This window comes from Narcine bancroftii, chromosome 8 (genome assembly GCF_036971445.1).
Source record: "Narcine bancroftii isolate sNarBan1 chromosome 8, sNarBan1.hap1, whole genome shotgun sequence".
NCBI classification, from domain to species: Eukaryota; Metazoa; Chordata; class Chondrichthyes; order Torpediniformes; family Narcinidae; genus Narcine; species Narcine bancroftii.
The window spans coordinates 88,400,873-88,415,437 of NC_091476.1; the positions used below are offsets into that span (position 1 = coordinate 88,400,873).

Below are 14,565 nucleotides of genomic sequence, written 5' to 3' on the forward strand. Positions count from 1 at the left end.
AGGAAGGTTGAAAATGTGTTTCTAAGTCTCAAAAACAGAGTGAATGTTGCACATTTACACCAGCAAATCCCACAAACTGCAGTGTTCAACCGAATTGCATCACTTCAGGATCTTATCGATATTATATCCTTTCAAAATAAACCTCCCCACTGTGTCAGTGAATATGCCTTTTAATCTCATTTATCTAAGAATGGACATGAGTTGTTTTCATCATGGCAACATGCCCAGATCACTCAGTATTAACGCTGCCTTTTGTTGGATGTTGTTGTAGTCCTAAGATCAAAGATTAAGGAGAGCATATCAGGCCATGGGTTATTACATGGAACAACTGGCAGTCCAGTGTGATGTAGAGTGTCATGCTGAGACTTGTTCTCCTCTCAATGGAAGAGCAGGATCAATCACCTGAGAAACAGAATCTCATGTCTCTGATCAAAGAGCAAAAAATAATTGCCCCTGGGATTTTTTCAAATTTAAATATAGACATACAGCATGGGCCAGGAGTCCTTGCTGCCCAATTTATGCCCAGCTAACCTACAACCCCCAGTACATTTCGAAAGGTGGGAGAAAACCAGAGCCCCTGGGGAAAACCCAGGCAAACATGGGGAGAACCTACAAACTCCTTACAGACAGCACGGGATTTGAACCCTAGTCCCAATCACTGGCGCTGTCACAATGTTGCACTAACCCCTTCACCAACCAGGCCGCCCCTCTAAAATGAAAAAAGAAATTGCTGGAAATACTCAACATAGCATATAGCTGCTGTAGGGGAAACAGAGTTAATGTTTCAATTACACAACATTAGAATTAGTTCCAATGTACAGCCTTCAACATGAACTCCTAGTTGTGAATCTTAATGTCCTTTCTCTGGATCAGAACTAAGGACCTGTCCTGCCTCTGGTCTGAAGCCTTTCACCTCCAGGGGAGGTTTGGGATCTCCATCTGAGCTCCCACTTGACCATCAACATCCCTCACCCGCAGAGTGTGAGATTTTGCTTTTATACGAATAATTACCACCGCTCCTGATTCTTTATCTTACACAGGGGTGTGACAATGCAAGGGAACATTGAGGACACAAAGATTTCCATCAGGTAAAAGGAGCAGTGAGCTCATTTTTAAATTTTCTCCAAATCGCAAGGATTTTGTTCTTACAGTATCAGCTGAAGAAGCAAACTGTTTCATTCTCACCAAAAAAAAATGCTGGCCACCGCTGATCACCGACACCTCCCCACTGAGGCTCCACTCATGCTGGGAGCCCGAGGGTCCTGCACCTGCCCAGGAACTTGAGGTCCCCGCTGATGCTGGGAGCCCCGATGTCCGTTGCTGCCGGTGCCAGGAGCCCAAAGTCCCCGGTCAGTTGGGCTCCAAAAATATTTTGGATTTTTTTTAAATTTTGGAGAATCCGATTTAGGATAATTGGACGTACTCTTTGAATTGAATTTGGCCCATATTAGGGAGAAGAGCATCATTTTTTTTAAAGTAACCTCTAACCTGTACGATCTTTCCACATAGTGTTAATTCTTCATAAGAATTTTCTGATATAAACTTAGGAAGATCAAATTGCTTTACACTGTTTTGAATTCATCTTGGAAGGTTCAGCACTTAGCTGCCTCCTTTGTTGTTCAATTGACAATAGCACTGGCATGATTAGACCACAGTGAAAGAGGGGCTGACATTTTATTCAGAGGGAAAAGGACGAAGGGTCTAAGAGAAAAAGTAAAGAGGGAATAGGTATCACGACAGGGGGTAGTGCAGATAAGCATGGTGATATCAAAACTGCCCAAGATTGGCGTTAATGCAGCAAAGGTAATACAGGTACACAATCCTTTATCCGGAACCCTTGTGGGACAGTGTGTTCCGAATTTTGGATTTTTCCGGATTTCGGAAAGCCAGATTTAAACTCACCCGAATTGTGCTATCATACCCACCCCAACCCCTTCCAGTAGCGCTGCCATCTCTCCACCCCCCTCGCCCGCCCGACTCACACTGCCGGTCTCCCCCCCCCGTCGCCCACCCGACTCGCGCTGCTGGTTTCCCGCCCGCCTGACTCACGCTGCCGGTCTCCCCCCCCCCTCGACCGCCCGACTCGCACTGCTGGTTTCCCGCCCGCCTGACTCGCACTGCCGGACTCTCCCCCTTGCCTGCCCGACTTGTGCTGCCGGTCTCCCACCCTCACCCGCCCGACTCATGCTACCGGTCTCCCCCTCGCCCGCCCGACTCACACTGCCGGTCTCCCCCCCCTCGCCCGCCCGACTCGCGCTGCTGGTTTCCCGCCCGCCTGACTCACGCTGCCGGACTCTCCCCCTCGCCTCCCCGACTTGCACTGCTGTCTCTCTCCCCACTTGCCAGATTTTGGAGATTTCCAGATTTTAAATGTCCAGATAAAAGATTGTGTACCTGTAGCACAATTGATAGTGTGAATAAATGATCAATAATTGAAACTAAGTGTTCAAGAAGAATAGTGTGAATTGAAACGAAGACGTAGGAGAAGAAGCAGTTCATTCGGCCCAACAAGTCTGTTCTGCCTTTCGAATCATGGCTGATTTTCCTGCCTTCTCCCTGTAACCTATGAAACCTTTACTAATTAAGAACCTGTCCACATTAGGAATGGAGATTTTGTAATTGTGTGAAACAGAATATTTAAAGAAAAGCAAGGGAACCTGTTTCCTGACATTTTCAGAGGGAAAAAGCACTGAATGATGTGGGATATTATAGAGAGACAGATATTGGGTGACACATGGTAACAGAAATTTGAAATGTTATGATCTGAGGTGCAATAAAGGAATTTGCATTGTGATTTCACTACTAATCAACCACATTAGACAAGGATCTGTGCTTAATCGGCTTTAATCACTTTTAGATGTCAGCACATGTTGCTGGCCTGGTTCCAAGGCAGGTGCTGAAGGAGGGGTTTGGGCGTAACAGCTTTTATCAGAGTATCCGAGAGGGAGGAGTCACAGGTTCAGGGACGGGCTAGCCCATAAGCAATGACATATAATATACATAGTTTGCCATGGGAGTGACAGAGTGTGTAATGATCAAAGTTTAAATTTATTGTCAGAGTACATGCAACCCTGAGATTCTTTTCCTGTGAGATCCATTCAATAGTCTCATAACATTGGGAATCAAAATGACCTTTCAACCTTGAAGTTTATCTTCTCAAGCACATGTAACTTCTGCCCAGTGGAAGAGGTGAGGGGAGTGGGGGTGTGGGACAGGGGGTGGGGCAGAAGAGAGTGTGCCAGGATTGGATGGGTCATTTAATTTTTTAACAGCTGCCTTGAGACAGAAGGAGGTCTGGACAGTGTCAATGGAGGTGGGAGTGGTTTTCTTAAATTTTTTAATATTTTTAAATTTTTTTTTTTAATTTTAGACTGACAGCACAGTAACAGGCCATCTCGGCCCAGGAGCCGGTGCTACCCATTGACACCCGATTGACCTACACCCCGGTACATTTTTGGAGGGTGGGAGGAAACTGGAGCCCCCAGAGAAAATCTACACAGACTTGGGGAGAACATGCAAACTCCTTACAGAAGACAGCGTGGGATTCGAACCCCAGTCCTGATCGCTGGCGCTGTAACTTTACGCTAACCGGCCACCCATGAACCTTTCATGATAGCCTGAACTCCATAATTTTTTTTAGCAGTCATAGGCAGAGCTGAAGGACTCATGGTGGAAGCGAGGGATTTGTACTTAGCGATATAGAGTGGAGTGTTTGACTCCAAGACAAAGAGTAACTGAGAGATTAGCACCATGGCACAACAGAAAGGAGGATTGGCACTGAATGAAGGAAATGTGTAGCAGAAGAATTACCACTGTAACATGAGGATGGTTGATGCCAAGTCACTCAACACAATACAATGGGATTGGCACTGACATACAGTGCGATGGATGGACACCACTTTGAGATGCAACATGCTTTGGAGGGAGTAGACTGAGCGACACACTGCCTAGAAAGGATCTGTAGGATAAATGAGTGGATTCAGGGACCTGGAACTGAGATACCATCAGAGTGATGAACTAATTCATGGCTTATGGGACAGAGGGCAATGAAGGGACTGACACTTTGCAGACCATGTAATGGACCAATGCGCAATATGTGAAGGAAAGGATGGATGAAGTGGTATTGATCCATTGGCACAATGCATGTGAGGGATTGGACTTGAGTGACAAAGGCTGCAATGGAATGACTGGCACTGAATGTTGGTCAGGGAAGGATTAATAACAATGATCAGTGGATTGGTGTTGAGTGATATTGTGCAACAGGGCAATTGGCAAGTCTTGATGCAAAGTCATTGAAGTACTTGCACTGAGATTCAGAGGTTCATGGAAACAGAATCAAACAGCCCCAGGCATCATGGAGAGGTTGCAAAGAGTAATAAATTGTAACAAAGGAATGAGAAACACCTGACAGTGAGGATATTGCTGTGTCTTGCCTAAAGTGAGAAGTCAAAGAGTGTGAAAGTGAGTGTAGTGGGGGGTGCATCAAGTGTCAGCGAGTGTAGTGGGGAAGTGTGCAATGGGTTGCTTGCAGACAGTGGAAGTTTGTAATGGGGTGTTTGCATAGAGTGGCAATGAGTGTTATGGGGGTTACATGGAGTGGATGTGTGCAATGAGATATTTGCATAGAGTGGCTGTGTGTAATGGGATATTTGCAAAGAGTGGCAGAGTGCAATGGGATATTTGCATAGAGTGGCAGTGTGTAATGGGATATTTGCATGGAGTAGCAGTGTGTAAAGGGATATTTGCTTCGAGTGGCTGTGTGTAATGTGATACTTGCATGGAGTACCAGTGTGTTATGGAATATTTGCATAGAGTGCCTGTGTGTAGAGGGATATTTCATAAACTGGCAGTGTGTAATGGGGTGCTTGGAGACAGTGGAAGTGCGTAAAGGGGATTTGCATAGAATGGCAGTGAATGTAATGGGGACTGAAACAGAATTTAGTTCTCAGTTTAGGGATATGACTGAGATGAGGTCTGCTATTACAGTGAGAGTTCCAGTTGAAAAGATGAAAACTGGAGGCTCATTCTCATGAGGAAGCCGTAATCACTGGTCACTGGTTTCATGCTCCGACTTATGTTCCATTACTGCAGTCCCTCCAGACAATCCCGTGATCAGCAGTGGACCAGTCGTCAGCTTGAAGGTGGGAGACTCCCTGAACCTGACATGCCGTGCAGACAACGCCAAGCCAGCCGCTGTCATCACCTGGATACGAGATGGAGAGCCCCTGGGTGGGGCCACCTACATCAAGGTGAGCAGAGCAGCCTGACACCAATACAAACAGTTGCTCACTGTGGCCCTCTACTGGATACGAGGTAGAGTGCAGGGGAAGGGTTGGCTTGAGGTTGGAGTGGAGTGAGTCTGTGGAGAATTGGGAATACCATGTCTTAAATGCACCCAATGACTTGGCCTCCACAGCCATCCATGGCAATAAATCCCATAGATATACCATCCTCTGGGCAAAGAAATTCCTCCTCATCTCTGTTCTAAAGGGACATGTTTGCATTGTGAGTTGGGGGCAGGTTGGAGCAATGGCAGTGTAAAATTGTGTTTAATATCAAATCAATATTAATCACTGAGGAGGAAGGAAGGGTTGAAAGGAAGAGTCCAGGAGGATAAAGAACTCTGGGCCTAGGAGAATGGGTCCACAGTTTGACCAGAGACATAGACACAGAAGTAAAAGCAGTGAAGGAAGAACTCAACATCATGCATTGAGATGGGGATGAGGGCTGATCGTTTGAGATCAGATAGCAGATGATCAGGAAATAATAAAAACATAGCAAGGAGTTGGGTTGGGAGTGGAAAGGTGGGATCACAGGAAACTGAAAGGGAAGAATTAAAGTGTGATGCCTGAAAAGGAAGAAAATCATCGTTTGTTGAAGTATTGAGTCAAGGTGAGTCAGTGAGATGTCAAGAGGAATCAGATATTGGTGCACGACAGAATGTGATTTGAAATGCACTGAATGTCCCGAACATATCCACGTCATTACAGGATCCAAAAAGTGTGGATGGGCATTTCCGCTGGAATCGTTCACATCCAGAGACATTTATCGATAAACGTCTCTTCAAAAACAACTGGGTGTTTGGGACACGTGTTCTCTCAAGATTTATGAGCATTTGCATCGCCAATGTACAAAAGGCTAGCAAATTAGTACAAATGAAGTTTATTGTCATATACGTGAGTGCAGTAGACAGATGGAATGAACTCCTTACTCACTGACAAGTCAATTGAAGACAAGTGTGTGATCCCTTGGCTTCCCTTCCTAAATTCCAAAATTAACTCCATCATCTTGATGACGTTAAGAACAAGTCTGGGGTTCTGGCACAACAACCAGTTTTTCAATCTTCATTCCATATTCTAGTATTCTAGTGTTCTAGTACATTGTGGTTTGCTTGGACGTGTGGGCCGAAGACTCTGTGGCTTTAAGACGGGAAACAGAAGCTATTGACGGTGGTTAAAGATGAATGAAAATCCCTTTGGAGAGAACAGCAAAATGTTTTCAAGGGAGGCTAAAAAGTCCCTGTGAATTACCAATAATTGAAAAGTCAAACGCTACTGATGCTGGCAATTTGAAATAAGATCAGAACATTCTGGAAATACACAATAGGTCTCCCTTCACTGACTTCCTGAATATTTCCAGCATTTTCTGTTCTTATTTCAAATTTTTAGCTTGGCAGTTTTATAAATTTTTTATTTGCAGTTATATGATTCCATCATGAAATCGTGAAGGGGAAAAATGCTTGACAAACGATCAAGTGCTTGGGAACAATGGTCTCTTGGACCAAGCTGTTTCTCACACCAACATTCCATGAACAACAGTCTGAAATAGTGATGGTTGAGAAGTGAAAGTTGGTCGCAGTACCAGGAGGTTTCCAAGTCAGCGGGCATCCACTGAAGGCAGCAGACAGTCAACCTTTGGAGCCAAAATTTTCAGCAAACTGGTCTCCTTGTTTTAAATAATTTTTAATGCCCATAAAATAGGAAGAGGGGGACCACATTTACTGTCCCATAGAACACTGCAGCATAGAAACAGGTCCTTTGGCCCTTCTAGTTAGTGCCAAACTATTTTTATGCCTTGTCCCACTGACTGCATCTGGACCATATCCCTCCATACCCCTCCCACCCATGAACCTGTCCAAATGTTTCTTAAATGTCAAAACTGAGCCTGCATTTACCACTTCAGCGGGCAGCTTGTTCCACACTCCCACCACTCTCTGCATTGAGTTCCCCCTCATGTTCCCTTTAAACTTCTCCTTAACCCATTTCCTCTCTTTTTTTTAATTTTTGCCAAACCTCAGTGGAAAAAGCCTGCTCTACCCATCATAATTTTGTCTTCCTCTATCAAATCTCCCCTCGTTCGTCAACGTTCCAGTGAATAAAGTCCTCACCTGTTTAACCTCTCCCAAAAGGTGGCAGCTCCAGAACATTGCCACCCCAGTCTTGCCTTCTCATGTGTCACCTTGATTATAGGCTGAAGTAGAGTGTGATCCAACAACTTGCTGCTTATTTCACAGAGAAATTTAAAATTAAAATTTCCATCCACACTTCCAGTCAAGTTATATATAGAAAGCATGAGCAGAAGGAAATCTCCAGCATGAATTTTCTTGAAGGAACCTTTAACAATAGGAAATGTGTTTTCGTTCCATTTAAGATAAAAGGGTATTGGAAGTAAACAAGAAAACCTGCAGATGCTGGGGTCTCATGCAGAGAAACTCAGCAGGTCACACAGCGTCTCAAGGAAATAAAAGGCAGTCAACGTTTTGGGCCTGAGCTCTTCTTCGTGAAAATCAGGTAGACACCTGAATCAAAAGGTGGGAGGAGATGGGGAAAGGGAGAGAGAGAGAGAGAAAGAGAGAGAGAGAACAGGCTGACTGGCAAGAGGTAATAAGTGGATAAAAGAAGTTGGATAGAAGCTGAGATGACAAGAGCAAATGGAGCATTGGCCTTCATCGACGGAAGAATTGAATTCAAGAACAGGGAGACCACGCTGCAACTGTACAAGGTACTGGTGAGACTGCACCTGGAGTACTGTGTACAGTTCTGGTCTCCATACTTGAAGAAGGTTAGAATAGCCTTGGAGGCAGTCCAGATGAGGTTCACCAGGTTGATCCCGGAGATGAGGGGGTTAACCTACGAGGAGAGACTAAATCGCCTGGAAATTCAGAAGAATGAAAGGAGATCTTATAGAAACATATAAAATTAGGAAAGGGATAGATAGGAGAGAGGCAGGAAAATTGTTTTCACTGATAGGTGAGGCCAGAACTATGGGACAGAGCCTCAAGATTCAGGGGAGCAGATTTAAGATGGAGATGAGGAAAAACTGTTTTTTTCCCAGAGGGTCGTGAATCTGTGGAATTCTCTTCCCAGGGAAGCGGTTGGGGCTACTTCATTAAACTTATTTGAGGTTCAGTTAGATAGATTTTTACATAAAAAAGAACTTAAAGGATATGGGGATAAGCTTTTTTCCATTGAGAGTAGGAGAGATTGAAACAAGAGGTCATGAGTTAAGGGGCAAAAGTTTAGAAGTTACATGAGGGGGAACTTCTTCACTCAGAGAGTAGTGGCTGTGTGGAATGAGCTTCTGGGAGAAGTAGTGGCGGCAGGGTCCATTTTGCTATTTAAGGAAAAATTGGATAGGTATATGGATGGGAGGGGAATGGTGGGTTTTGGGCAGGGTGTAGGTAGGTGGGACTAGAGGAGAGTACTTAGTTTGGTGCAGACTAGAAGGACCAAAATGGCCTGTTTCCATGCTGTAATTGTTATATGGTTAGATAGGAAAAGGCAGGTAGGTGGAGTTGAGTCAATGATCAGATCAGCCATGATCTTATTGAATGGCGGAGCAGGCTCAACGGGCCGAATGGCCGACTCCTCCTCCTATTTCTTATGTAAGGGTAGCTCTCTGTCGGGGGAAGGAAGGGAAGGGAGACAGACAGATAGGGAAAGAGAGATACTATGAGCAGAGATCAATGGAAATTGGAGGCCCATTTTGATGCCATCTGGGTCGAGACCATCGAGTTGGAATATCAGGTGTTGTTCCTCGTAGTCCTGATATGGACCACTCTACAAGTGAAAATGGTGCCTTTTTCTCTCCCATTTCACTGAAACCAGTGGCTCTCATTCTAGATCATTTACCCTGGGAAAGGACAGCGTCCATTCACTTTGTCCGTCCCCCTCATGATTTTATCTGTCAACAGAAGTTGAGCTAAGAGGTGGTCTTCAAAGGGACAAAGGATATATTGAGTGGATAAAGATATATCAACCAACCACCGTACTGAGAGGGAGCACAGAGGTGTTGTTTCAAGAAAATTAATAACTTGGCTGGGGGGGGGTGATTGGCTGAGATGAAGAGTTGAAAATGTCAGCAATATTAGATGGGATAGAATAGAAAAGGATTTGATGGGAAGCAAATTGTCAGCTGCTGAATTCAGTAGAAAATTCAGAGCTGAAAAAGAATTGCTGGAGGCAATCAACAGGTCAGACAGCATCCACAGGTCAATCAGTAGAAAAGGTGCTTGGAGGAGTGAGTGCTGAAAGAAGCTGATGGATAATAAATCTTATGTTCAGCTCAGTATTAGAACTTTGAATGAAAAGTGTCCCCTTGGATGCTGTGAAACAGGAAAGTCTAGAGTGTGACCGAGTATTTAGAGGTGGTTTGGGAGGAATTGTTACAGCAGCTTTCACATACACATTTCAAAACACAGAATATTTGCAGGACTTTTGCAGAATGCTTTTTGCAGAAGGCAACAAAGTATCCACAGCAGCTTGCCTGGGAGAGCATGTGATCTTTGCAGGCAGAGGAGAATGGTTTTGCTCTCAGAAAGGGAGGGTGTGAAACACAGAGAGAGAGAGAGGATACAGAAATCATTTCCAGAAGGACAAAGCTGGCAAACTTTGGAAGGCTGCCTGGTTGAAGGTGAAGGCTGGCGGTGTGAAAGGTGACCTGAAATAAAGAGGATCATCTGGAGAACCCTGAAGGGGGCAAGTTTTGTCAGCAAGACTGATTGAGAAGGAATCAGTTGTGGATGTCCTGGAAAAGGAATTTCTGAAACCAGCAAGAACCCTCCTGAGTGGCAACCTTTTGCCTGTTAAGCACCAAAGACTGGTGAACTTTGTTAATGCTAACTTCTGTGCACAGTACAAGAATTGCCTGCAACCAGTGAGATTGGACTGTGATCCAAAGAACTTTTCTAATCTTAAATTTACATTACACACACCTGCACTTAGTGTTAGAGGGGTGAGATTGAGTAGTTAGGTAGGTTAGTTAAGTAGGTTAAGTAATAAGTTAAAGTCTAATTCTGTTTTCTTGTTCAATTATAATTAAAAATTACTTTTGTTTTAAGTAACCCTGTGTTGTGGTGTATGCCTATTGCTGCAGGGTTTTGGGGTCCTCTAGACTCCATAACAGCAGATGCTGTGGCTGTGGTATGAAGACAATGTGATTGTAGTAAATACATAAAAGTGCTGGAAAAACACAGTTGGTCCCACAGTGTCCATCGGAGCCAATGTTTCCAGCCTGAAACCTTCATCAAGGTATAAGCAAAATGCAGGCCTGATTAAAAAGGTGGGGTTGAGGAGATAAGAAGGGGAAGGGGAAGGAATATAGGCCAACAGCCAAGAGGCCTGAGGTAGACATGGATCGGAGGGCAGTCTGAGAATTGATTGGGGAAGAAACACCCCTTGGATGTTTTTTTTTCTCTCTGTCTGATTTGTGGGATGACTGTCTGGCTTGTGGGATGAGAAAGTTGATGTCAGGCAGACGGAAGCTTGCAGACAGGTAACCTGGCGATCTGGGTGGAATTTCCCCCAGGGATTCAAGCTCCACTGAATGGCCAGAACAATCATCATCACTCCACCGTTCTGTCCATTTTGTGTGCGACAGAATTATCACAGGGTTTCTCAGGGCACACATCAGGACAAATAAAAGACCAGCATTGTACAGTGACTTTCATAACTCTCGGATATCCCAAAGCACATCAAAGCCAACAAAGTACTTTTCTTGAAGTGTTGCCTCCTGTAATAAAGGAATAACATCAACCGAGCAACACATAGCATGCTCCCATAAGCAGCAAAGAAATGGATAATCTGCTCCATTGATGCTGGGTCAAGAAATTAATATTGTTCAGTCCTGCAGACTGAAGATGGAGCATTTGGTCTGTAACCTTCAAAGACCCCACTGCAGAGTTTGCAGACTGATACACAGGAGTCCAAAGAAAGTGCCTGCAGTTTATTCTTGGGCTTCTTATACATTGCCTGTAAGACCCTAATCAAATGTTGTTAGTGCACAGAAGGCAGTTAAAAAAAATTTAGACATACAGCACAGTAACTGGCCATTTTGGCCCATGAGTTTGTGGCGCCAAATTTACACCCGATTAACCTACACCCCCGGAATGTTTTGAACGGTGAGAGGAAACTGGAGCCCCTGGGTAAAACCCATGCAGACACGGGGAGAACCTGCCATCTCCTTATAGAGAGCGTGGAATTCGAACACAGGTCCCAATCGCTGCCGCTGGGAGGGCGTTGCCCTAACCACCACGCCAACTGTGCCGCCTGATAAAATGATAATGATTTTTATTGTCATCTACAGTGTACATATACACTGACATTATTACTTGCTGCAGCTGAACAGATACTTTGTAAATGTCTTTTAAATGTCCCTATTGTGCCAGCCTCCATCACCACCCTAGCAACATATCTAGCATTCACAACTCTGTGCAGGAAAACTTACCCCTGGCATCTCCTCTAAATGTTCCTCCTCTCTGCTGGTACAGATTGCCTCTTGTGTCTACTACTCTTCCCCCCCCCACACCCCAGAAAAAAAGGTGCTGGCTGTCCTCCTTAATTGTGTGACCTGCTGAGTTTCTCCAGTCCATTTGTGTACTGCACTAGACCCCAGCATTGCTGGATGTTCTTGCATATCTAAAATAGTACAGCACTGCCTCAGCATTTCACAGGAATAATGAACCAAATAGTGAACTCAAGAATTTGGACCTGGGGTTGATGTAAATATCAGGTTGTGGGTGTGGTATATATGATTGGATGTGTTAGGGCCTGAGGCTCCTCCCACTGACCCCTGAATAAAGACGACTGTGCCAGAGTTTCCTCCTCAGTCCAGGACAGTCCACCAGCACGGATGGGCCTCCAGTACGTTGTCAATAAAAGCCTCTAAATTTCTCTATAACTTCTAGCCTTTGAACTAATTGATGGTGCATCAATTTTATTGACAACGGTTTTTGATAATGGAGAAGATTCGGAAGCCAGAAAAGCTGGGCCTTGATCCACAATCGCCGGACGCATCCAACAGCTTTTGAACTCTGGCTGCGTTGCTTTGAAGTGTTCCTGCAGACCTCCTCTGCTATCGTTTGGACCCCGGGTATATTCAATGATCAGAGACGGCGAGTTATACCCGAGGCGATGCAAATTACTGAAAAGCCAGTGAGGAAAGTAAACGAGGTCTAAATTTGGCACCTCCTGGCTACGAGAAAACAGCGACCCAGGGAATTGAGTGCCTAGTACCTTCGGGCCCTGCGAGCTCTCGGATGGGCCTGTGATTGCCAGGCCGTGACGGCCATGGTGAACACAGAAGACTTGATCAGCGACGCCTATGTCGCGGGCGTAAGATCCAGCAGAGACTGTTGGAGCAGGGCAAGCTCAACCTACACAAGGCAGTCGAACTAGCAGAGGTGGCCCTCCAAAACATGGATGCCTACCCAGCCAACAATGCGGCTGCCCCGTGGGCCCCTCCTCCTCCTCTGACCTCAATGTATACTTCCTCAACATCATTAACAAGTACTCACATTTCCTGTTTTCCATCCCCTGCTCGTTCATGACCACTGCCACAGTCATCAAGACCCTGCGCAATCTCTTATCCTGTTTGGGTACTCCTGCTATATCCATAGCAACTGGGCTCCTCTTTTATGAGTGTTGAGCTGCACCAGTACCTGCTGGCCCGAGGCATCGCCATGAGCAGGACCACCAGCTGCAACCCCTGAGGGAACAGGCAGGTGGAAAGGGAGAATGTTACCATCTGGAAGTCTGTCCTCCTAGCCCTGAGGTCTGGATATCTTCCAGTCTCCTGCTGGCAAGATGTCCTCCACGATGTGCTCCACTCAATCAGATCACTCCTATGCACCACCACCAATGTTACTCCACATGAAAGGATGCTTTCCTTCCCCAGGAAGTCTGCTTCAGGAACCATGCTGCTGTCTTGGCTGATGTCCCCAGGGCCAGTCCTACTCCAGAAGCACACAAGAAGCCATGTCTGGCCCACTGGTTGATAGGCTTCATCTCCTCCATGCCATCCCCTGATACGCCTACATGGTGTACCCTGATGGGCATGAGGACACGGTCTCCTTTTTGGACCTGGCACCCTCTTGAGACCATTGCCGACCACTCTGCACCCCCTTCACCTACCACTATCCTCAATGCCCCAGGGCCATGGCATGTTACCCCATCCTCAATGGATGGTCGCCACAAATCCACCAAGCTGACACCAACAGCAACATACAGATGTTCCAGACCATCCAGGATTCAACACCTGCACCACCACCAATACGACAAAGGTGATAGTGGCAGACCAGACCACCCAAAAGACTCCATTTGTAAGAACATTTAATTTGTTTCCTCCCACTCTTTCTAAAATGAGGGGTGAATGTGGTAAACCACTGTTTAGATGTTTGGATGTGTTAGGACACGCCCTGTTGCTGACAGCATGAGGCTTCTCCCACTGACCCGTAACTGTGCCACAGCCCCCTCCTCAATCCAATAAAAGCCTGTCAGTTTCTCTATAAGTAATTGATACTGTGTCAATGAGTCGAGTGTATATTATGCATAATATACCCAGATCTGGGAGGGTAATGAGGGCAAGAAGGGCTCCTGAAGGGCCTTGAGCGATGAAGGCTTCCTGATCGTATCAGAGATTTGGACCTGGAGCTCTGGCTGCCATTGGTTTGAATTGGACTTGGTGCAGCTGCAGAATCCATGGACCCTCAGTGTCTCTGAAAGGACTTCCTTTTGCTTCTCTTTCTCCTATTGTTATGGGCACCAGGCAATGCTCATGGCAACTCTTTGTTTGCCTTACAGCCTAATCATTTATATTATATTTTTATGTAATATTGTAGCAGCTGCTACACAGAGAAAACACCACTAGGCTCAGTGGAGTTTCCAGTAGATGCCGAGCTCTTGGAGGCAGGAGAACTCCTCTTTCACCAGCTGCAGCTTCTCGGGCGGCAGTTGTCTGGCCTTGGCGTGGAGCGGAGGGCCCTGTGTGGTGATGTGGTGGCGGGCGCCGTGTTGTGATATGGAGGCAGTGAACTGTGGCCATGAGATGGCGGGGAACTCGTCGGGGATACGGGAGTACTCGTCCTTGGGCGTACAGATGGTTGCTATCCCAGGCCTGTGCACCTTGGATGGCTTGAGACAAAGGGTCTAGAAGGTATGGGCATGCACAAGCCTCTTGCCCTTCAAGTCGACCAGCAGGCTGTGCGCCTGAAGGAAGTCGGCCCCTAACAATACAGTTCACACGGTAGCTAGTAGGAACTTGCAACGGTATTTCTCTTGCCCGAGATGT

General features: G+C 45.8%; 1 protein-coding gene across 1 annotated transcript in view; it reads left to right on the forward strand.

The window, feature by feature from the left end:
- Positions 1-14,565, forward strand: part of kirrel3a (kirre like nephrin family adhesion molecule 3a) — a 218,538-nt gene that overhangs the window by 85,573 nt on the left and 118,400 nt on the right. Inside the window, exon 3 of the mRNA XM_069896281.1 lies at positions 5,092-5,249. Within this exon, the coding sequence (XP_069752382.1) occupies positions 5,092-5,249 (158 nt within the window). The remainder of the gene's footprint in view (positions 1-5,091; positions 5,250-14,565) is intronic.